Source organism: Neocloeon triangulifer, unplaced genomic scaffold, assembly GCF_031216515.1.
Source record: "Neocloeon triangulifer isolate White Clay Creek 2 clone unplaced genomic scaffold, ASM3121651v1 ptg000008l, whole genome shotgun sequence".
NCBI lineage: Eukaryota > Metazoa > Arthropoda > Insecta > Ephemeroptera > Baetidae > Neocloeon > Neocloeon triangulifer.
The window spans coordinates 4,454,216-4,477,029 of NW_026775550.1; the positions used below are offsets into that span (position 1 = coordinate 4,454,216).

The 22,814-nt window shown below is 35.6% G+C and overlaps 4 protein-coding genes across 4 annotated transcripts in view; 2 read left to right on the top strand and 2 right to left on the bottom strand.

The window, feature by feature from the left end:
• Positions 1–2,260, top strand: part of LOC132194832 (MOXD1 homolog 2-like) — a 28,037-nt gene extending 25,777 nt beyond the window's left edge. The window contains exons 8-9 of the mRNA XM_059616382.1: positions 275–446; positions 689–2,260. Coding sequence (XP_059472365.1) covers positions 275–446; positions 689–928 — 412 coding nt within the window. The 3' untranslated portion in view covers positions 929–2,260. The remainder of the gene's footprint in view (positions 1–274; positions 447–688) is intronic.
• A 1,478-nt stretch (positions 2,261–3,738) lies between these two features.
• Positions 3,739–9,456, top strand: LOC132194853 (tetratricopeptide repeat protein 39C-like). The gene is made up of 11 exons (XM_059616413.1): positions 3,739–3,931; positions 4,006–4,369; positions 5,547–5,681; positions 5,752–5,962; positions 6,403–6,580; positions 6,639–6,839; positions 6,897–7,065; positions 7,124–7,322; positions 7,950–8,183; positions 8,238–8,473; positions 8,594–9,456. The coding sequence occupies exons 2-11, from the start codon at positions 4,196–4,198 to the stop codon at positions 8,705–8,707; spliced, it is 1,851 nt and encodes a 616-aa protein (XP_059472396.1). The 5' UTR covers positions 3,739–3,931; positions 4,006–4,195; the 3' UTR covers positions 8,708–9,456.
• On the bottom strand, positions 7,929–10,210 carry LOC132194854 (C-type lectin domain family 4 member K-like). Its single transcript, XM_059616414.1, has 4 exons — positions 10,019–10,210; positions 9,625–9,871; positions 9,466–9,577; positions 7,929–9,413 (listed from the first exon to the last, which is right to left on the bottom strand). The coding sequence occupies exons 1-4, from the start codon at positions 10,183–10,185 to the stop codon at positions 9,190–9,192; spliced, it is 750 nt and encodes a 249-aa protein (XP_059472397.1). The 5' UTR covers positions 10,186–10,210; the 3' UTR covers positions 7,929–9,189.
• Positions 10,211–10,962: 752 nt separating this feature from the next.
• LOC132194658 (cadherin-23-like) lies at positions 10,963–22,252 on the bottom strand. The gene is made up of 32 exons (XM_059616078.1): positions 22,132–22,252; positions 20,935–21,144; positions 20,325–20,584; positions 20,174–20,266; positions 19,808–19,936; positions 19,630–19,746; positions 19,376–19,448; positions 19,036–19,319; positions 18,478–18,645; positions 18,231–18,424; positions 17,501–17,711; positions 17,225–17,397; positions 17,004–17,164; positions 16,440–16,602; positions 16,210–16,384; positions 16,020–16,155; positions 15,230–15,427; positions 15,055–15,170; positions 14,799–14,996; positions 14,618–14,743; positions 14,295–14,418; positions 14,130–14,230; positions 13,935–14,070; positions 13,778–13,879; positions 13,514–13,725; positions 13,347–13,448; positions 13,093–13,291; positions 12,660–12,769; positions 12,445–12,599; positions 12,188–12,391; positions 11,360–11,518; positions 10,963–11,186 (listed from the first exon to the last, which is right to left on the bottom strand). Exons 2-32 carry the CDS (start codon positions 21,137–21,139, stop codon positions 11,027–11,029), a joined length of 4,944 nt encoding a protein of 1,647 aa, XP_059472061.1. The 5' UTR covers positions 21,140–21,144; positions 22,132–22,252; the 3' UTR covers positions 10,963–11,026.
• Positions 22,253–22,814: the final 562 nt, after the last annotated feature.

Sequence of the window (22,814 nt, forward strand, 5' to 3'; positions counted from 1 at the left end):
AAGTCTATAAAGTCTAGTTATTAAATTACTTTTAAATGTTAGTTTCAAAAGTGCTTTAAAAAAAAACAATTAGTAAATTTTAATATTTTTTCATTCTTTTATAAATTGGTATGCAAAACGAAAAATTCAAAATAATCTAAAAAAGTAAGTTTTGAATTATCCAAACTTTTTCTTTATAAATGATTAATCAATTGCATTTTTTTTTCACACATAAATTGTTTTTTATTGATTTTTATTCCAGTAAGAATTGTAAATTATATTTGTATATTTTTAGGGGCTCGAATCCAGTGAAAATCAAATCACCAACGGATATAGCAAACATGACGTTGGAGCACCGACTTTTGAGCTACGACTGGAAAAACAACTTCCACCACTTCCAGGAGGCCACCCACTCTGGCTCCTTCAAGCCGCTGTGCTGGCACAGTGCCAACCCAACCCTCTTGCCTGTGAGTGCCAAAAATTTTCACCTGCTTTTTATTTTTTCACATCCACAAGATCATAAATTATATCGTCCAGCTTCTTCTTCGTCTTTTTTTATCTACCCCAGACGTCTGATAAATTATGGTTATCTTTTTTCCCACCGAACCTGGTGCCAAATTTGGGGGAAAAAATGTTCTACAAAGGCCTGAAGTCTTGCCAAGACGAAGAGTGAAAAATAATTCATTTTTTCCCGTCTAATGTGTTGCAGGGCACGGAGGACCACGAATACTTCTTCCCGAACGTGAGCCGTTTGTACCGGGAGCCGAACGCGGCCAGCTGCAGACTGCGCAAGAAAAAGCTGGACGAGCCCTTGAGGGTGGAGGTGAGCAACAGCATCGAGCAGAACTCGGGGCTCATCAGCGAGACTTCGAGCCTCAACATCGGTCCCAGCCTGAGGGTCCGAGCGCTGGGCCTGTTAGCGGCAGGTCTGCTTTGTGTTCTCCTGTAACGTGCTGTGCCGTCTGTGATCGTGTCCGGTGTCCCGTCCAGGGACAGGAACACTCGTCCTCCTCCCTCCTCCTCCTCTTTTGTGTCCTTCGAGCCATTTGTGCTGCAGCGCCTCAAGACTTATGAATTTTTTTTTACACCGTTAAAGGCTCGGTATGGCAATTAATTTTTATTTCAAATTATGAAAATAGACACAAAATTCATGGAAAAAAGTATAAATTGAAATGGAAAAATGCTCAGTCGTATTGAAAACGTTGAAAACATAGAAGATTTAACTTTTCCCGCCAAAAATAATGATATAGAAATCAACAAATTCCAACTTTCCAGACTATCCTGTGATTTTCGAATTATTTTGTTTGCATATTATGGAACCTAAGTTTTAAACTTTCTTTTATTAAAGAATTGTCCTTTTTTTTCTTATTTCCTTAAAATTTTGCCATCTGGTCATGAAATTTTGTCTATTTTCAAATTTAATATAATAAAAATCGTTATTCATCTTGGCCTTTAATAATTTATCTGAATTGGTTGATGTTTTGCGGAATAATGAAGTCGTCAAATTTTTGGAGCGCGGCTGCACGCAAATGGACGATTTGCATTCCTGCTCAGACTGACCGAGCACCTCATCATGATCTCTAGTCATTGTGTACATACACCACATACTAAAATAGCAGTCAAGCTACTGTAAATTGTCAAACAACCATAGCTGCGAGTTCTGATTAATTAATTTATTGATGCAACGCAACATTGGCAAAACCTTGACATAAACTACAAGATCTCTCTCTATTTTGCAGTTTTTCCATCGAGCAGCTGTGGTTTGATGTTGTTATACATTCTAAATCTCAATACTTTGTCAGAATTTTGGACGAGCATTAATTTGGGAGCAAATCAAAATCGAATAAATATATTTCAATTGTGTCAAAATTTGCAAAGAGACGAAGTATTTATATACACAATGCATTTTTCATATTAGTGCAGCAGGCAATGCGTGTATCTTACGAGAGATACAATTTATATTATAACAATAACGTAGTCCTTTCCCCCAATAAAAGCAAAAGCATTCCAGATGAGCGTCATCAGCATTATCACATACACGAACAAACACCGAGTTGAATAATAAAACATGTAACGAGACCTACCGCGATGTAATTTCCCCAGAAGTATTAAATATAAATATATGAGAATGTAGCAGAAACTCGAGAGAGAGAAGGATGTTCTGTAAATATGTATTGTGATAACTTGTACCATACAAATTGACTATATTCAGAATGATGGACACAGTTTTGTTTTCATTGTTTGTATGAGAATTGATATTAAAAAGAAGTGAAAAATTTAACCAATTTTCTAATTTCAAACTCCCACTGATCAGCAAGGTTACTAAATTATTGGTCTTTAAAAAAAAATTGTAAAGTCTCATTCAAAACCAATTTAAATAAAAATAAATCAAAGATAGGTAGTTAAAATCTCAAGAGGCTTTTTTTCTAACAATAAGGAAGGATTTTTGTGGTAGAATTTCAAGATCGAGGGTTGATTCATGGTGATTTGAATTTAAAATCGGCTTTTCCTTGATTGGGTTCTTGTAAGTTGTTTATTGTTTCAGAGCAGGATATTGTTTTTCTGAAACAATAAATAACTCACAAAAACCCATCGAGGAAAAGCCGATTTTAAATTCAAATCTCAATAAGGAAGGAGTCGATTGAAAAATTAAAGTCACCTGATCCGAAAAAAAGGTGACGTGCGGCCGGACTGCCTGGAATATACTTTCGAAATCTAAAAATAGAAATTCTTATAGATCACATGCTTTTTTATTTATATCTGCAATGAGTTTATAAGCCCAGCTAATTTTTTTTTGCATGATATTTCACCTTAAGTGTAACTTTTATTAGGTCAAACTGGTTTAATTATATCTGCAGTGTCTGACGCAATTAATTTGGACCTGCGACAAGCACAATTAAATTTAATCTGCATGGAATTGCTTCCTCAGGTGAATTTATGTTTCACGATTTTTATTTAAATACTGTTCTTCATAAATTTAACTCATTTATTTTCATTTTGGTCCTGTTAGTGTTCAAAATAATCAATATTGATGAATTATTTCTTTTAATTTTCACAATCACGGTTTTTAATGCAATTGTTTTTAAATAAAACTAATTAAATTAAATAGAAATGAAATAAATAAATTAATAAATATCGATAATAATAATATTGTACATATTTATTTAAATGAAGAAAAAAGTTCAACAAAACCAACACAACCAGCAAATATAGGGAACTTTTAGCGAAAATTAGACACAAACAGCTTCATTACAAAGATTTAGCTAAAACTTTAGATAACGTGATAGATCATGTATGTGAAATAATTACATGTTTTACTATTGATGCGATTGAAATAAATAAATTAATTTACTCTTAAAATCATATTTTTTTTAATTCAATAATGCATATTTTAAATTTTACCTGATAAACTATTATAAAAATTTTTATTTATTGCAATTTGAAAATGCTTTGATACGAGAATAATCAATAAAACATATATTATTACATTTTTATGGGTTTAAAATAATTATTTGAAATATAAAGCGTAAAAAAAGCGTAATCTCATTTTTCTCTTATTTGAAAAAGTCTTTAAACTCAAATTTTCATCCCACCAACAATTTCAGTTTAAAAAAAAAACGTTTTTTATATTTGTCGTGAATTAAATAAGTTAATTATAAATTTATTAAGAATGCACATTTTGTATTACAATGCATTGGCAAGATTTTTGGCGCTGCTCTTGAACTTCTGGCGCCTCCCGTTGGTCGACCGGGGAACCACCTGCAGCCAGTTGAGAAAAAAACATCAGCGAGGGTAGGGGTTGAAGAAGGGTGTATTGCGTCAAAACAACATGTTTGCATAAATTTGTAATCGAATTAAAGCTTCGGCCCGGGTGTTTGCTGGAGTGTCCGCGCCCGGCGAAAAGCAAACTGAAGAACGGAATCGGCGCCTTTCGGATTTCAAGAAAATCGAGGTAAAGAAATTCGCCGACAGCCGAGAGCGCAAGTGCGATATTATGCATAATATATTTATTTTGAAATGACACAGTCAAGGTTGCGGTCAACCTCTCTGCAGATGGGTGCTGCTGAATAGTGTGATTTGTCGTCACGGCACAAGAAGTTTGCAGAATAAATGGAGGCGGCTCGGGTTACCAAAGTGGATCGCGTCCTCCTTTCACTCTCTGCAGCGGCGCGAGTTGCCCGAGGAGGCCGGGCACGTTCGTAGTTTGGCGCAGAACATGGACGGGCACCGACGCCGCGACGACGACGACGACGAGCTCCTCGACTGGCACCTCGCGAAAACGGGCATCCAGTTGCTGCTCAACAACAAAATCGACGAGGCCGAAACCTTGTTCAGGGACCGAAAGGACAATGTGCAGATGGCAGCTGGATATTGCTACATAACTTTCATGGTAATTAGTAATTTTTTATGCAATTTTTATTAAAGTATTTTTGGAAATTTAGATACTATTCAGTTTTTTTCAAGAATTATCTTGAAAATTGTAACACTTAATTTAAGAAATTATTTTGGTTACTTTTTTAAATTTTTTAATTATGAAAATTATAAATATTAAATTAAATAAATTTGAATTTTGTGTATTTTTTATTAAAATTTCTTATTTATAAAACTTTTCTTATTTAATTTTTTCAGAATAGCACAGAATGATGTTCATAACCGATTTAGATTTTAATTTATTGGTCAATTTTCTTTGTTTTTTTTTTTTTTTTTTTTTTTTTTTAGAGTCAGGCCAAGACAAAGTCTTGTCGGCCTGTGCCCTTTTTAGTGGCGCAGAAGGCGCCACTCAATTTTGTCTTTTTTTTTTATTTTATTTTGGGTTTGTCTTTATTAAAATCAAGCATCATTTATTTTCGCTGGCATAATCTTAATTTCGCTGGCATAACTTTTATCGCTGGCATAAACTTATTTTCGCTGGCATAAACTTAGTTTAGCGGCGACTGATGATGCTGAAAAAGACAAACTGAAAAGTGAAAGATTAGGAATTAGAAGAATAGGAAGTGGGATCTGGTTAAGATTTATTGATTATGATTAGGTGGGGATTTGTGCTGCTATCAATTTATTTTTTCATTCAAATAATAATGGGTGACTTTTAGCTTTTTTAAATTTAATGTTACTTAAACAGTAAATACATAATAAAAAAATTGGTTTCAATTTTTTATACATGCTAATTAATCAACTATTTGGCTGGAAAGTTGACTAAAAAACGACTATTTCAATTAAAAAATCAACTAAATTAGTCTATTTTCAGCTTCAAAACCGTCTTTTTTGCCCATCCATTAAGTCAATCATTTTTACAGCTTTTTACTAGCCAAATTTTCAACCTTGGAAAACAGTCTAAAACCGTCTAAAAACAGTCTTTTTCTATGAAAAAAGTGTCTAAAAAACCCTACTAATTAAAATTGTGTGTGTGTTTTTTTTTTTTTTAATTTCCAAAAATTTATTTCTAAATCATCTCAAAATAGACTAATTTCATGCAACCCTTCTAAGTAAGATTTTAATTTGATTTTATATTATTATTTACTGCTTTTCTATTTTGTATTCTTACCATTTGCCTATTGAATTGATTACAGAACGCTGTGATGACATTTGAAGAGGAAAAACTGCAAGAAGCAATGCAAGTACTGAAGGACATGGAAAAGCGCTGTGCCCAAGATATGGGATGGATAAAGACTGTGAAAAATAAAGTGTTTGGTGCTTCTAATGTGGTTAGCATAGCAAAATATTATATAAAAAAATTGATTAATTTTCATACCTTTTTTTGAATAAATTTCTCAGACTGACGAGTACTTGAACCGCTTGGAGGAGCAAATTATTCTGGCCGACACTCAAGTTTGCATGGCTCTGCTCACTTTTCTCCAGCACGATCTCACCGGGTACGTTCGCGGCGGCTGGATTTTGCGTAAGGCGTGGAAAGTCTACCAACACACGTACAATCAAGTGCTTCAGTTGCACAGACGAACCTTTGGCAATGAAACTGAAGTGCCAGGTAAGGACAAAAATACAATAAATAAACGAAGAAACTAATTTTTTAATGATATTGATTGTTATCAAAAATTAATTAAATAACAAATTCTATGGAAATGAAGAGATCGGGCTTTTCCTCGTTACAGATATTGCTTTTATTCAAAAAACACAAAAGGCTTTTTTTTAATAAAAACAATTTCTGCAACGAGGAAAAGCCCGATCTCTTCATTTCCATGATCATCTCCGCGAGAGTCAACTTCTTCAAACAACAAATTCTATATTAATCTTCTTTCAATTCCATTAGGTCTTAATAAATTAATTTAAGTTTAATTTTTTTTTATACATTCAATATTTCTTTAGATAATAAAACTAATTAATGATTTTATTATTCATAATTTTTTTTTATCAATCATTGTATTCAATTCTGTTAAGTAAAATCGTTAAATATCAATTATTCTACAGGTTCGCAATTTCCGTCTTGGTCTGTGATAGTCAGGGAGTCGAGCCAGTCCAATTTGCTCTCTCCAAGCTCTCCTGACTGGACTGTGCCTTCAACATCCACTTCAACTCCTAGTCAAGGATTCCGATCTCCATTAGCGTTTTTCTCAATGTTCGGCTACGGCTCAAAATCAAACGAAGAGTACGAATTGACAAAGAATGATTTTTAACATAAAATTTCTAATTGCCGCAGTTCACAGGCAGTTGGCGCCGTCCGTAGTCGCCCGACTGATGGCCGCCGTCAGTTTCGGGTACGGCGTCTTCCAGTTGTGCATTTCCCTGCTGCCGCCCTCGTTACTCAAGCTGATCAGTTTCTTGGGCTTCGAGGGGGACAGAGAGACTGGAATTGCGGCGTTGATGTTCGCTCGGCACGGCCAAGACATGCGGGCACCGCTGGCGTCGTAAATATACAAAAAAGTTGTTCATTTCTTTATGCAAATTCGCCAAAACGTCCGCAGGCTTTCTTTATTATGGTACCACACAATAGTGCGGCCGTTTTTCGCCCTGGACGGCTCCAACGTGCAGGCCGGTGTTGCCGCCGCTGAAACTTTAATCACCGAGTCCCAGGAGATCTACGGCCAGTCGGCTTTGTTTCTGTTTTTCCGAGGCCGAGTGGAGCGACTCAAGGTTGGAACTGGTTCAAGTTTTCCGGGGTCACGTTTTTCACATTACTCTGCTCTTTCAGTCGAATGTTGGCCAAGCGCTTTTGGCATACCAGGCGGCGGTGAAGGCGTCGCCTCAGAGGGAAATCCAGCTTTTGTGTCTGCACGAAGTCGGCTGGTGCCATTTGATTCTGCTCCATTGGTCCCATGCACATGTGTCCTTTCTGAGACTGAAGAAGGAATCGCGCTGGTCCAAAGGATTTTACGCTTACCTAGCAGCAGGTAGTTATTTGTTTCTATTTTCTGGAAATGAAGATTTTTAACTTTTCTCTGTTGCAAAAATTGTTTTAATTCCAAAACAAAACAGCTCTACCAGTTTCAGTCACGGTCTGCAACACTATTTCATGAGCAAGAAGAATGCAAAAACATATCGGCAAAATTGAAAATGTGTTGATTTTTTGCTGATTTTTATATTTTTTTCTTGCTCATGAAATAGGGTTGCAGACCGTGACCAAAACTGGTAGAACCGTTTTGTTTTTGAATAAAAAAACAATTTTTGCAATGAGGAAAAAGCCTAATCTATTCATTTCTATGATCATCTCCTAGAGTGTCAATTTCTTCAAACAAATTATATTTGCTGGCTGAAAATTTTGGCAGTAAATTTCTTATAAACACAACTAAATTCTAATTTCTCACAAATATTAATTGTATTTGAAGAATTTTTCAATGGAATTATTTTACCATAATTTTGTTTTAAGGTAAAATATCAGGTTTTTTTTTACATAAAATATTATTTGAATTACCAATTTTGATGAAAATCAAGAAATATCAAAAATAAATTATACTTTATTCCTAAAATTTCACTTGAGACAAATTGATTGAGTCTTTTTTGGTTATTATTTTTATTAGTGTGCAGAGGAGCAGCTGGTGATGAGGCTGGGGCTGTCAAGCTTGCCCAGGAAGCCCCAAAATTGTCATCCAACAGACAGACACAGCTGGAAGTTTTCATTTCCCGCCGGACTTCCCAACTTCCTCCGGAGAGCTACACAACCATCGGGTGCAAACTTCTCGCCTTTGAACTCCTCTTTCTCTGGAATGCCCTTCCGTCATGCAGCCCTGCTCAGCTGCAGCAAATCATCCAAGGTGATTGACTGAATTTAATTAACATATTTTTAAATAAACTGCCCTTCCTTTTAGAATGTGACGGTACAAGCGAACCTCCGCCGATGCAAGGTCTGCAGTACCTGATCATGGGCGCCACTTACGGCTGTCTTGGCCTGGCTGCAGAGGCGATCAGCAACTTCCGAGCGTGTCTTGCCAGTCGCTCAGAGATGCCGACCTTCAGTTCCGATGGAGAGGAGGGCATCGGGGACCACCACATTGCGGCCTTTGCTTCTTACGAACTGGCTGTGCTGCTCTGCATGGATTCCGAGGTAGGAAACTGATTTTGCGTAACTTCTTTTTCTGTCTCTTTGAAACCACGGCTCAAATTTAAAAGATCGACGCTATGAAGTTGTCAGACCTTTTAAGAAAATGTTTCCGATGTGTTGCAGACACAACAGGAAGGCATCAACCTACTATTAGAAGTCCAAAACAATTACCGCAATTACGATTTTGAAAACAGACTCAGTGTGAGAATTCACTCGGTACTCAAAAACTTCAGATAATCTCGGTTTAGTGTGGAATTATTTTTTATCCGTCCGAGTCATGTATGAATTTCTATGTAATCGCTAATTTATTTGTAACAGTGGCGGCTCATACTCTCTCAGAATGCAATAATCAATGAACAATAACCAAATAAATAGCATTGCAAGCCGGATGGAAATTCGGTTTAATCACATAGATTAACTAATTTAAATTTATAATTTTTGAAGATTTTTTACTCATTATATAAACGCTGCTTTTTGTATACATTCCTACTTACGCAATCAATGTGAAACGAAAATAATAACCAACGGCGCTTAGGTATGCAACCGGCTTGACGTGTGTGTCTAGCAAATTGCCTAGCTCGGCCTGACCGCTGCCAATGTCACAATCAAGGCCAGTGTCGTTCCCACGCCAAGATTGACGCTTGCGATTAATAATAAACTTGTTTATCATGACATTCTCTCTATCAAATGTTTCGCCCAATCGATTGATTATTATTTTTTTAATATGGCGCTTTAAGATCTTCGCAAACAAAAAAGTATCGCTCGCTGCACGCGAAATCGGCCAAAGCGCGGTCGTGAATGGCCAGACAAACGTCCACTTCGAATCCGTACTCGTTGGGCTCGCCGTTTTTGAACAAATCGGACAAAACTCTTGTCCCCGTCAGCCAGTGGAAGTCTCCTGGCTCCCTACTCTGGTCCGTCCCGGACGTCCAGACGTTGCTCCCTACAAAATTTCTATAAAATTCTAATGCCGCGATCAATGATTGATTAATTACAACTGTAGGTTGAGGCGAATTTCCAAACGTCGACCGCCTTGGAGTAATTCTGCACACTAACAAGTTGCACGCCGTGTTGTTTGCAGAATTTGTCAGCGTCGTACCAATTGGCCTGAAAAATTTATTATTATTTTATTTAAATTTTTGACAAAAACTTGCGTCAGATTTCCCAAAGTAATATTTGGGATAGCTCTTGTTGAATTTGAAATCGTCAAACATGGAATTGGTTTTCGACGAGACTTTCAGCTGCAGACTTTTGCTTGCGTCGCTCAATTCAGAAGGAATGGACGAAATAGACTTTTGTGCCAATTTCTTGTGCATTTCCCTCAACTCTTCTATTATTTTTTTACTCTCAGCGTGCATATCCTTTCCGATAAGAAGAAGCGTCTTATTCAAATCGTCCACTCTAGAATTATTTAAATTAAAATCATTATATCAGTTTATGGAATAATTATTAAAAATTAAATAGCTCAAGAATTTTTATAAATTTCTTAAAACGATCAAATTTAATTTATTTCAGGAACTGGTTCATTTTAAAATTTGCAACGCTTACTTGGACATAAATTCCCCTTGACAGTCGCAATGTCCGAGCGGTCCATTTCCAGCGTTGATATTGATCGAGATGTTGCTGACGGCTTCGGACTCTGCACTTGGAGCCGACTCGGCTGCAGCAAGAGAAGCGAAAACCAAGGAAAAGAGCGCCGCACTTGCGATTCGCATGACTGTGGTCAACTGCAGCTCAAAGTTAAACCGGGCGGAAGCTTCGTTTCGTGGTCAAGGCCGAATTTTCGCGTCGATGAGCAACTCATTTTGCATTGCATATTAGCTTATATGCGAATTAATCAATCAAATATTTAAACGGCTAGTTAAAAATTTAAAATTAGTTTGGTAAATTTGATGGCATTTTATTTTTTTATTCAAGGCACTCTTTCAAATTGGAATCATTTCTCTTAATTTCTAACGAAATTCTTCGAACATTTGCTCATTTTTCAACTTCCTAAAAAAATGTAAATACTTGAGCAGAATAAAAATTAATTATAATAGTAAAAAGTTAGTGTTATATTGAAATTTAATTTGTTAAATTTTATCTTTCGTGTAGAATTTGCTTGCTGACGAAACTATGGAAATGAATAGTATCATTTTAAAGTTTTGATTTATCTTTAATCTTCTGAGAATATGTTCTAATGGCTTGTGACTCACTTTATCCACTTTGATTCACGCAAATCTTAAAATTAATTAAGGCCTTGCATTACCACAAAGTTATTTAATTATTGTTCTCCTCAAGAAGTCTAAGTAGTTTGAGTAGGTTTACATCTAAAGCATCACTTTGTAGATAAAATTCCCATTTAGACTAGCTTCTTTAAAAGTGCCGCCTAATCATCTTTGACTCGCGTCAATTTTATTATCTTCTTTGAAGCGATGACACTTTTCAAGATATCCATGTCAGTTCTGATTCTAGCGAGAGAATAGGAGGACGTGCGACTTAAACTCTGGGTCTTGTGTTGGTAATAAATAGTTTATTCAGAGGAATCTTACAATTAATGTATAATAAAATCACAATCTACAGGTAGGTGCTGGGGACGTCGGGGTTGTTACTGGTCTGGTATGGTGGGGGAAGGGTTTCGTCCTGGCCGTAGAAGTTGCTTTGGAAGTTTTGGTTTTCGTAGGCGAAGTCAGGCTTGTCCTCAATTCCAATTAATTCCGAATCACCGCTGTGTTGACTGCAAATAAATAAGTCACGTTTTAAAAAATATAAAAACTTTATTTATAAAAAAACAAAAGAACAATTCCTGAGCAAGCTAAACATATTTTATTGAGTAATCGACACATTTAAGGCTCTTCGTCGTCTACTTTTGCAATTTCAGCGATTGAAAATCGCGCTTCGGACACTCGCCTTTGGTTGTCGTACGACGGCATTTCTTCATTCCACACGGGATTTGATCCTTCAATTGCGTGCTTGTTGGTGTTCGGGACGTTCATGGCGATGCGATTGAGACCCGACTCTTGTGATCCGAACTTTGTCGTCGACAAAGCCTCGAGACGACGGTTCAAACTGAAAGTCAAATTGTTTAATTTCGTTTCAAAAATTGTCTACAAATTATTTGCATGCACAATACGTTTGATTTATTTTTGCATAGTGATTTTCATTTAAGAAAATTTTTACTTGTTCTGCTTGAGAAACTTTTTAAGTTTAATTCTTGTCCAAAGAAAAGTTTGGACCTATAAATGAAGAATTGCAACAGATCAAGTAATTCTTATCATGAAGTACACATCAAGGGGTGCAAATTGGCCAGGCAAGGAAATAATTAATGCTTTAAAGAATAAAATAACTCAAACGAAAAGGTAATGACGATTATCGTGCCTAAATTCACTTCTCATTAAATCTTTACTAAAATATTACTAACTTATTAGGCTAATTTTGCCCGTCGGTGTGAAATAACTCTTAAAATTATTTGATTTCAACCACTACTTTAATTTAAAACAATGAGAGGTGTTCAAACACTAAAGTTAGAAGAAATTTAAAAAATAATTACAATTTCTGAATATTATATATGAAAAAAAGCTTATTAACTCCCGAGGAAATTGGCAAAGTTTGTAAATCGTGCAAAGTTTTCCAATTTGGATCCAACATATAAAATTATTTTTTAACGAATTTTTGTATTTTATATTGTTACCAGTGTAACTGGTATTTATAAAAAAATTTGTTATTAATGATTCGCACCTTCTCGTCTTGACGACAAAAGCAACGAGGAGGAGCGCGACGAGTGATCCCAAAACCACGCCGACTACAATCAGCGTTGTGGTCAGCACAGCGGCCAAGTTGTCTTCGGGAAGGATCCCACTGGAAGTCACGTCCAGCAGGTTCAAGTTCACAGGGACTAACTCTGCGCGCATTCTGGTCAAAGTCTGAGGATTGTTAGCTCTCCTGTGTGCCAAAGTTAAGAATTCTCTTCGAAGAATATTTTTAATAAATTTTACGCTTCAATTACGCCTCCTTCAACTGGCAGATTTGCATTCTGATCGATGAAGTGCGTTCGCACCATGGTAACGGTATCCGCTCGGCCCTCAGTCGACTGCGTGACATAGTCGATGGCGCATTTGTCACCCAAGTTTCGCGTGAAGACGTCGGCAATCTTTGAATAATTTAAAGATTTAATTTAACAAGCTGATTTTGTCAATGAAATAAGTTTTACAAAATCTCTTTGGGAATCCACGTCGGGCACCTCGTTCAGGAAGAAAAACTTCACGCGATTAGAATCGTTGATTATGTAAATCTTAACTTTTGTTGTGGCTACGTTGTTAACTAGAAATTTAAAATGAACGGTAAATTACAAAAAAAAAAAAAACTTATATATTCCAACCTATACCCGCTTTAATAAAAAGTATCAAATAGTCTATTTTTATTATAAATAAATTCAAATTATATAGTCGGTTTCAACCTTAAAAATTATAAAGCTAAACACTTGAGAACCCGTTAGGGTTTTTTTTAATGATGTTTTTTTTTTTTTTTTTTTTTTTTAAATGTTGTTTTGGACGAAAGATGAATAAATTATAAATGTTTCAATCCTTCCTTTTCACTTCAGAACATTACCAGACCCTTTTATTGGAAACTATTCTTTAAAAAACCTGAATCTTTGGCTTCCACGTCGAAAGTGAAATATCCTTTCATGTAGTCCTGTGGCGCAAACTTGGTCTTCAAGTAACCCGTGTTAGGATCAAGATCAAAAGCGTTGTCCATGACTTCAACCAGGTAGCTCTCGCTGGCGGACATTGTCCCAGGGATGATTTTGTAAGTCAGTGTATCGCCCACGTCAGAATCTGATGCCTAATTGTAATTTCGTTGGTCAGTTATTATTGTTGATCAAGTTAATTGAACGCACGGTAATTCTGATAATCTCCACGCCAATGACGTCAGTCGGAGCTATGCCTCCTACGTATAGGTCTTCTGCAAAAACTGGTGACGAATCTGGCAGGTCTATCACCTAGTATTATTTCAGATTTCTCATTGTATAGTTAAAGTATAAAAGAAAAAAAATGGTGTATATACATTGATGGTGACTGTGATGACCTGACGCTCGTCGCCAATCAGCAAAGGCGGTTGGAATGGCGAGTTTGAAGCAATCACGGTCAGGATGTATTGTTTAGGTCCATCGTCACTGTCCAGCCCAAGTCCCTCAGGGTCGCTTAGTCCAATGATTGGTGTGACAACGTTATTCTCCAGCACGTTTGTGATTTTGAACACTCTCTGAGCATCCCCATCTTTAATTAAATTAATCAAATGGACCCAATATTGTAAATGGATCAAAAGTACCAAAAATGTAATAGTAAATTGGCTGCCAATTTGACTGCTCTTGATTTTCGTTGTTTAGATCTTTGGCCAGTGGCAACTCTGCAGATACAGCTGGGTCATTTTCTAAAAATAATTTGTTGATTTTCAGTAAGAATTTGTTATTAATGTTTCAATTTACCTTCCCATTCAATCTGTGGGTCGCTAACATCTTCAAAAATGGGAACAACGTCAGTGGTGGTAATGATAAACACTTGAACTTGTCGCTCGGTTTCTAACGAATTAGATTGTGCCTGATCACGGGCGACGAGTGTGAGCTGTGAATTTTATCTCATTTTTTCATTGTTACGAAAATTATTTTGACAAAGAATTGTACCGAAAAAGTTAAGAGCCCCTCAGAAGGAAACTTTTCCTTACAAAGTAGACTCGCCTGATTGTTCACTGTAGATGAAATGTCAAGGTACCTCAGTGCGGTAGCTGAAATTGGAATATATTTATATTCTTGCATGCTTTTTGTATGTAATAATAACAATTGATGTACCGTCGCCTTTGATAGTAAAGTCAAATCTTCCATTGCCAGTTTCAGGGCTGTCAGCATCAGTTCCACTTATCGGGGTCAAATCTCTACCGTCCTCACCCCTCAATGGCAGCGATACGTTTTGTTCCTTTTCAAATAAAAAAATTGTATTGAATTGTAACACTCGAGGTGGATTTCATGAAAAATCGGTTTCAATTTTTCATAAAAAAAGGAAAATTTTTATACTTTTTGCAAATGAGAGAATTTTTCAATTAATATGAATTTGCAATTAATAGATGAGCAATTTTTTTTAGACACATCATTAACAGAAATTTTATCAGTCTCACCAAACTAATGCGAATCGGATATCCATCCTGCGGTGGCCAAGTAAATTGTGGACTGTTGTCATTAACATCCAACACGTTGATCTCAAAGTCCTTCTCGTCGCTGTTGATGCCTCCCCCGTCAGTGGCCTAATCCAGTAAATTCTCAAGACTCGCATTTTTACTTAATTATATAAACTCGCACCTTGATTCTCAGAATCTTCGTACCATACAAGCCCTTCAGAATTTTTGCAGTCTTAATGTTTGCTTTATTGTTGATATTTTCAAGAGTGAATAAATCCTCGCCCGGAGGAGTTGACGAAACAATTTCATATGTCACGTTCGAGAACGGTCCTGGAGCGTCTGCGTCTGGAGCGCTGATTCCCTCGTACACCATAGAGTCCTATTTCAACAATTAAGTTCCACTTTGAATTTTTTATTTTTTGATTCAAAATCCTCACCGATTCTACGTCTTCGTTGACCTCGATTACTCGCGTGGGCTCTTCAAACTGAGGAGACTCATCGTTTTCATCTAAGAGGATCACGTTAAATCCTGCCGTTCCTGTGTTTCTTGTAGCTATAATCAACATAGATTTTATGTAGTTTAAAATAAATAACTTTTAAACGAATAATTACGTTCAACTCCGGCAGTAGGGGGCGAGTTGTCCATGACAATCAGCTCGATGCGATACGTGTCACCTAAGGGTCCATCCCTGTCCAGGTCAGCACCTTCCTTTACTGAAACCACGCCAGTCGTGGCGTCGACCTCAAAGTAATTTGCCTGCTCAGGAAACGCGGTGTTGATGAAATACTGCAGTTTCTTCCCAAACGGTTCTGTGTGACATTTCAATTATCCCCCGTTAGTATTTTATTAAGTTTCAACTCAAAATCTTTTCAGAAACTGATTTTGGTTATAAGCAGTTATAAGAAAAGCAAGATGAGATATTATAATTATCCAATGGTCATTCCTTTTCTTCTAAAACCCACCGTTTAAATCCAGTATAAAGAAGGATTAAATTTTAATAATTTTGTAATGAATTTTAATTTGTAGGTTTTCCGTTACTATTATTGTTTTTTAAACTTTTAAAAGAGTAATTATGAGCATAAGTAGCATTTAAATATATAAAAAAAAAATAATAATTTGAAGAATTAGAAAAAATCCCTTTGTTCATAAAAGTGAGAAGTGCTTTAAAAAAAGCCATAGATGATTATTGCAAATAATTTTCCAAATTTGTCTCTAATTTTTTTTAATATTTGAAATTCCCATTTATTTCCAATTACTGTGGATTGCATAACCTTAAAAGTCTTAAAACATAAAATGCATTCTTTATTTTGTATTTTAGCTTTTTGCTGCAGAAAATGCAGTTATTCTTTTTTTTCATATTTTTCCCTGACGTTTGGCGTTATAAACGTATAATTTTAAAACCTGAGAAATCGAGATCCGTGGCTGTAACAGTCGCGATTTCAGTGCCACCAGGTGAATTTTCCATAATCTGCACCGGGGTCTGCGGAACATTAAGCACTGGCGTGTTGTCGTTGGTGTCGAGCACGTTAATTGTGATCTGAGAGGGGAAATTTCAGATTTTCAATTCATTATTTTCGCAAACTGGACTTACCGTTACTTCTGTTGGCACGTCTGCGTTCGAGTCTTTAGCGATCACTTTGTATTGCAAAACCTGAAAACCGTCGTCTCCGTCCGCATTTATCAGATTTTCGCTATTTGTTGACGTGCGAATTTCTCCTGTTTGGCCGTTAATCGTGACCCATTCCGCAGGCGAATCACCGACAGGTCTGAGTGAAAATCGAATTTGAATTTGCTTTAAATTCAATAAATGATGAATTGTACTGAATTTCGTAGGTGACTAGGTCCATTTGGTCTGGATCAGTGGCTACGACGAAGCCAATCAGTTGATCGGAACTTGCCTCGCGAACCGATTTGTCTTCGATCGTAACTGGATCAAATACCGGTGGGTTGTCATTTTCGTTGTCCACATTGATCACCACCGTTACTGTAAACAGAGTAAATAAAACTGTCATAACCCTAACTTAAAAATTTTGCACTTTTTTATCATCTTGTAAAGTTACGTTTTTTCTGTTTTTAATTTTCTATATCAAAAATTATATTTAAAATTTCCTAAAATATTTCAAATCCAATTACTTTGAATTAAGAAAATATACTGATTGCAGTAGCAGAAAAATTAATTTAAACGTAGGTATTAAAATAAAAATAACCTACAAAAAGTCTTAAAAAATATAATAATGTTTAATTTTTTTACTTTAACTAGGATTTTTTTGTTGATTTTATGAGAGCAAGTTAGGTCAAACCTATATTGACTATTTTCAATTTCTTTATGATTAAAATTGATAGTTGACCATAATAAATTTGATTATAGAAAAAATATAGCATTACTCTCGCGCCGGCCGTTATTCTCTTGCATTATGTCTTCGACGGCGAGTTTCAAGTAAAGAGCGTCAAATGCCTCCCAGTCGAAGAAAACGGTGCCGGCTTTCAAAACAGCGATCGCGTTTCCCTTGTTTTCAGCAACGTATTCCGTTTCAATGCTCAGGCAGCTAAATGTTTAAAAATTGTCAAATAATTCATGAATACAATTCATTCAAAAATTTATTTACTCTTTGTATTTGAGAGGGTCTTGCACTCTTACTCCTTTGTTGGTCGCGTACGTCAGGTCCCAGTTGATCTGGAACTCGAGTTCTGCGTCCGAGTCCAGGTCCTCAGCTGTGATGCTTCTGGAAATCTCCGTTCCCGTTGCTGCGTTTTCTGCAACTCGTATTTCCTCGTTTGCCTAATCATAAAATATAATACATATCTGATAGTCACATTTTGATTATTATTGTTTATTTCACTTGATTCGTGAATTAAAATATGACACTTGAAAGAAAATTTACCACAGAAATGGTCGGCGGCGAGTCGTTCTTATCTATGATCGTGAGCAGAACTTGCGCGGTGCTTCTGTGTGGTGGAGTGGCCGTGTCCGTTGCAACCACCTGCAGGATAACCTCGTTTTGGAACTCGAAATCAAATGGGTTGTTTTTGGCCACCGTGATTAGGCCCGTCGCGTCAATTGATACTGCTGTGCTAGTCGTTGAAAACTGATACCTTAAATTGAAATCAAAGCCGATTAAATTAGGACCAATTTCACGAATTAAGGCATAACAGTATAAATCAAATATTAGTATTAACTGCTAATTTATATAAATTACTTTATTTTTATATTAAAAAAAATTTAAATTAAATATTATATGTATTTTCGTTTGCTATACGAAATAATTATTATTTTATTCCAAAGATTGTGTTATTTTAATTTAACTAAAATCTTTTTTTAAGATCGGGCCAAGGCAGAGTCTTGTCGGCCTGTTTTCTGTAATGGTGGTGCGGAAGGCACTTGGCACAACCCAATTTAATATTTGATAATATTTGCAATTATTAATGTTATTTTTCATTAAATTACCAAGCGAAACATTAATTTTATAAGTGCAAGGAAAAGTAAATTAATTTATTTAAAACAATAATTAATTTTTAAATGACAACTCAATGTGACAAAATTCTTCCCCAAAAGTTTAAAAATATTAAAATATTTATTATTTCTACACTTATAGATAATAAAAAAACTCTTACGTCACAGTGTCTCCTGGATCGTTGTCTATTGCCTCTATTTTCAAAATCGACGTGCCTGCGGTAGCAGTTTCGTCCACACTGGCCGTATACTCGGACTGCGAGAAAACTGGCGTTTCGTCATTTAAATTTTGTACGGTGATTGTGATCGGCACTTCGGCGGTGTGAGAAGGGTCTCCTGTTTCAGTCACTCGCAACTGCCACAAAATCGTTTAGTTTTTTAGCTTTCAAGCAGGAAACATGAATATACCTTCAAAGCAATGTTGCGCCATATCGGATCTTCGTAATCGATTACGCCGAGCACCGTTATCGAGAAAATTGTTTCTTGGTAGCCACTGTTTGGAATCACAGCAAACGCCGACTTCCAATTGTTCTCAGACTCGTCCACTAACTCGACTCTATACTGACCACTTGCGCCCTACAAAAAAAAGAGTACAAAAATTTTTCTCTTAAAACTGATGCAAAGTATTTTCTTTATTTTGTATTTTTTAATAGCAACCAGTCAATTTTTTGAATAATATAAATACTATTCTTGTTTAATCATTGCAATTTTTAACCATTTAAAGATGAAAATCATTCCAAAAGTGAAAAGCTAAAAATATCCTCTTGTGACAGAATCCGTTTAAAGTCTCAAATATTTTGAAACAAAAAAGTAGAATTTGCATGAACTCAAAATCGATAGTGAGAAGATTCTTTGCAGCAAATAAAAATATTTAAATTTTAATACGTGTTCGGTTTTTTTCACCAGTGTTCAAAGAAAATATCTTTTTCCAACTTATACCGTAATTAAAAGAAGAAGAAAACTAACCAGATCCGGATCGACAACTTTGATTTCGCCAAAATTGATGTCGCCCATGAAGTTTTCGTCAATAGTCGCGGTCAAAGTGCTTGGGGTGATGGAAGGCGTGTTGTCGTTCACGTCGTTGACAATCACTTGCATTTCTTGCTCAATGAAACTGGCGGAATCGTTTTCTTCCTCCGCACGGATGATCACCGTAAAATCTGAGCCTTGGGTGTCGCTGTCGATGGCACTGATGTCCAGTTTGCACGTGTTTACATTAGGGGACGTGAGTGTGAAAAATCTTGAATCACCTGTGATGGAAATCAATGGATTTTTAGATAATTATTTTTCTGGTGCAATTTCTTACCTTCGACGAGCGTAAATTTCAAGTTTTGAGCCGTTGCTCCAGCATCTCCGTCTCTTGCAGTGTAAGTGAAGGACTATTTTTTTAATTAAATTAATCAAATCATTTTAAATTGCGTGCAAAATATAATTGTTTGCTTTTAAATAAGTCAATCAAGCTTCATTCAATTTCGTCAAAAGAAAAATATAATTTGGAAACATTCGTTCAAGCAAATAAAGAAGGAAAAGTTGTGAATTAATTTACTAATTTTTACGTACTTGCTGGGTTTCTTCATTGAACCTGACTGTTGGTTGTGGGCCCACGAGCCAAATTGGTGCTGTATCAGCCACGTCGTCGACACGCAAAATCACATTTGTCGTTATTGTCCTTTCTCCCTTCAAATTGAAATTATTTCATTTTTTACCCAATGTATTTATATAATAAAAAAAATCATACATCAGAACCTGTCAGTGTAAGCATGTGGACTTGAGCAGTTTCGTAATCAAGTTCTCCTGTAATTCTCAGTGTGCTCACTATGGTTATCTGGTCACTCCCTTGCACTGGGGCAGTCATTGCAAAAAGTCCCTATTCAAACATAAAAAATATTTTTAAGAGATTTAATAAAAAAGGAAGCAAAATTGATAAATAATGAAAATAGTGTGCTTCAAATTTATTTTTACTTGAAAATTGGAGGAAAATTTCAAGAGTGCGTATGCGAATTTCTAATCTTTTGAAATTTTCATATCTAAGAAAAAAATAATTAAATAATAAAAACTCCTAAAAAAGCAATTTAAACAGAAAATAATTTTTATAAACACTAACCGCCGGCTGCACAGTTATGGAAGCACTGTTTGGAAGAAGCCCATCGAAGTCTTTCAAAGTGAACTTGCATTCAGTGTCTCCTGATGCATCTTCCTAAAAATTGGCATCATTTTTAAATGACCATTTTCGATTTGCGAAACTATTTTCTTACCTTCACAGCTGGGCACGAAACGTCCGAGAGTTCGAAGAATGGATTGTTGTCATTCAAATTTCGCACTTGGAGGGTCAAAACGCCAACAATGGTGCTGCCCTGCACTCGCACCTCAATGCGGCATGCTGGACTGTTTTCGAAATCTTGTGGCTGTGAGACTTTGATGGCCCATTTGTTTTGAAGGCTACTTTCTTGCACGAAGTCCAAACCAAAACTTCCACACCCGCTTATAGCTTCAATGTAGGTTGGCTTTGTTGCGCCTGCAGTCAAATTTAGAGAAAGGCTTTTAAAACATATTTTTATTTCTTTGAAAAACAAGAATTTTTCAAGAATGTTGAAATAATCAAAAATCTATAAAAAAAATCAGCCCGAGTGATTTTAATGAAACTTAAATAAATTCTCTTCAGAAATTCATAGAATAGCATTGATTAATTTTGTAAAAAATGTAATTACTTGAAAACTGCAAGAATTTTCTATCCTGGGCCCCAATTAAAACTAAACTACAGCAAATCCAAATTTTATATCACCCAAATTTACTGGGTAACGCTGAGTAAAAAGTATTACTGACCATACAAGTCTTAAAAATAATTTAAACAAAATATTTTAAAACCTGAGTAATTGATTATTGCAACTGTGGCTAGATCTGCAACGTTTTCATCAAACTGGGAAGTGTAGGCTCGATCTGATCCTTGAAGAACCACATTGCCTGATGTATCTGCTGGCTGCTCAAAGTAGGGTTGGTTCCACTGAGCCTGACAGCGACGGCCCATAGAAAAGACCATGAGCAAAACAGCTAGCTGGGCTAGCGAAGCCATGGTTTCTGAAAAAAGTTATTTCGTTCGTCCGATTAAAATTGAGATTAAAAAATAAATGCTCAAATTCAGAGTGGCGTCTTCACCAAAAAAAGGCACGGGCCGACAATACTTTGTCTTGGCATGACCATTTAAAAACAATTTATTTCAGTACCCAGAGTAGTTTTTAGCAATGCACTTTATTTGAAATTTGAGGACTTTTTTATTAAACGGGATCCTCTATCTAGAAAGAAAATTACTATCAGACAATCAAACAAGATAAGATCCACATATTGACGTGCTTTCAAGCAAATGACTAATGAGACACGCATATTGAAGCTGCTCATAACGGCAGTTGAAATTATTATCTAAAGTTGCAGACGTTATTTTGGAGCTGATTGGCACATCGCGTTGGATGACATTATTGATTGATAAGAAATGACTCTTTTAAAACAAATCTCCATTTCGGCATTGTGCTCGGCCAAAAAAGATTAGAAGAAGTGGAGAATATTCTAGGAATATCATTATCAGAAATTGAGAGACACGCAAACAGCAGGCTAATTAGTAGCTCGGCAACAATCAATTAAAAAATTTAAGATGATTCATCTTTTTGGTTTTTAGATGCAATATTTACAAATTTCGCTTATCAAACTAAACATAAATTATTAATTTTATTTTAAAGAAACTCTTCTATCAGGAAAATTTCAAAATTTTATTATTAATTATTGCTAAATATTAATATCCTATCACAACTTCATTAAAATAAAATATGGAAACAATGAAGAAGCAGGTTTTAAATTTTTTTCAAACATTATTTCATTATTTTTGTCAATCAGCGCTGATATATCTAGGTACTAACAATAAGGAAAATAATTCAAACGATAACGCGTTATAAGTTGAAATGAGATTTTTCTCTTGTATTTTTGTATAAATTGATTTCAATGCACAAATAATATTACATTGAAGGAAATCTTGCCTTGAATTTATAAAATATATCGAATTAAGTTAGCAATTACCTTATATGTGGCAACTTGGATTCACAAAAACTTTGTTTGGCACCTGAGATGACTGCGACTGACTCAACGCTTTGCGATTCTGGAGCGTATATTTCAGCATATTGGTACCTCACTGAATATGCGATAAAGCAAAGCCGATAAGATGAATTGATTAACCTCTCTCGTTGCGAAACAAGTCAGGCAATAATGCTTACCGTCCACAAATGAACCACTCCTCAAATTATTTTTTATGATTGATAAGTCGCTACTTGTACTTTTCAGTCAGCGAGTGCCGCTGAAGTATTCCCTGAAATATAAGATCGCAATCAAGCGAGAGGCAATTTACGGAGCCCATATAGACGTATATTGTGATCAATACTTATTGTTTGCGCGTTGATCGCGCTTATCTACTCTAATTGCTATGCCGACGTCATCTCATGCAAAATAATTATTGTTTAATATTTTGATACTTAAATGATAAATTGAAAAATTAATACTTGTGCTAAGAATCATGTAAAAATTTTAATTATATTTGGCTTTAAATCAATTTAACTGAACTGAATATTTGGAAGGCTTTTCCAATATATTCTATTACAATGCTTATTTTGCAATATTACACAAATGTTTATTAAGAAAATAAAAGAGAAAGAAGAATTCCTCGCCGGCATAAAATTTCAATTATAAATCAATAAGAAAATTAAAAC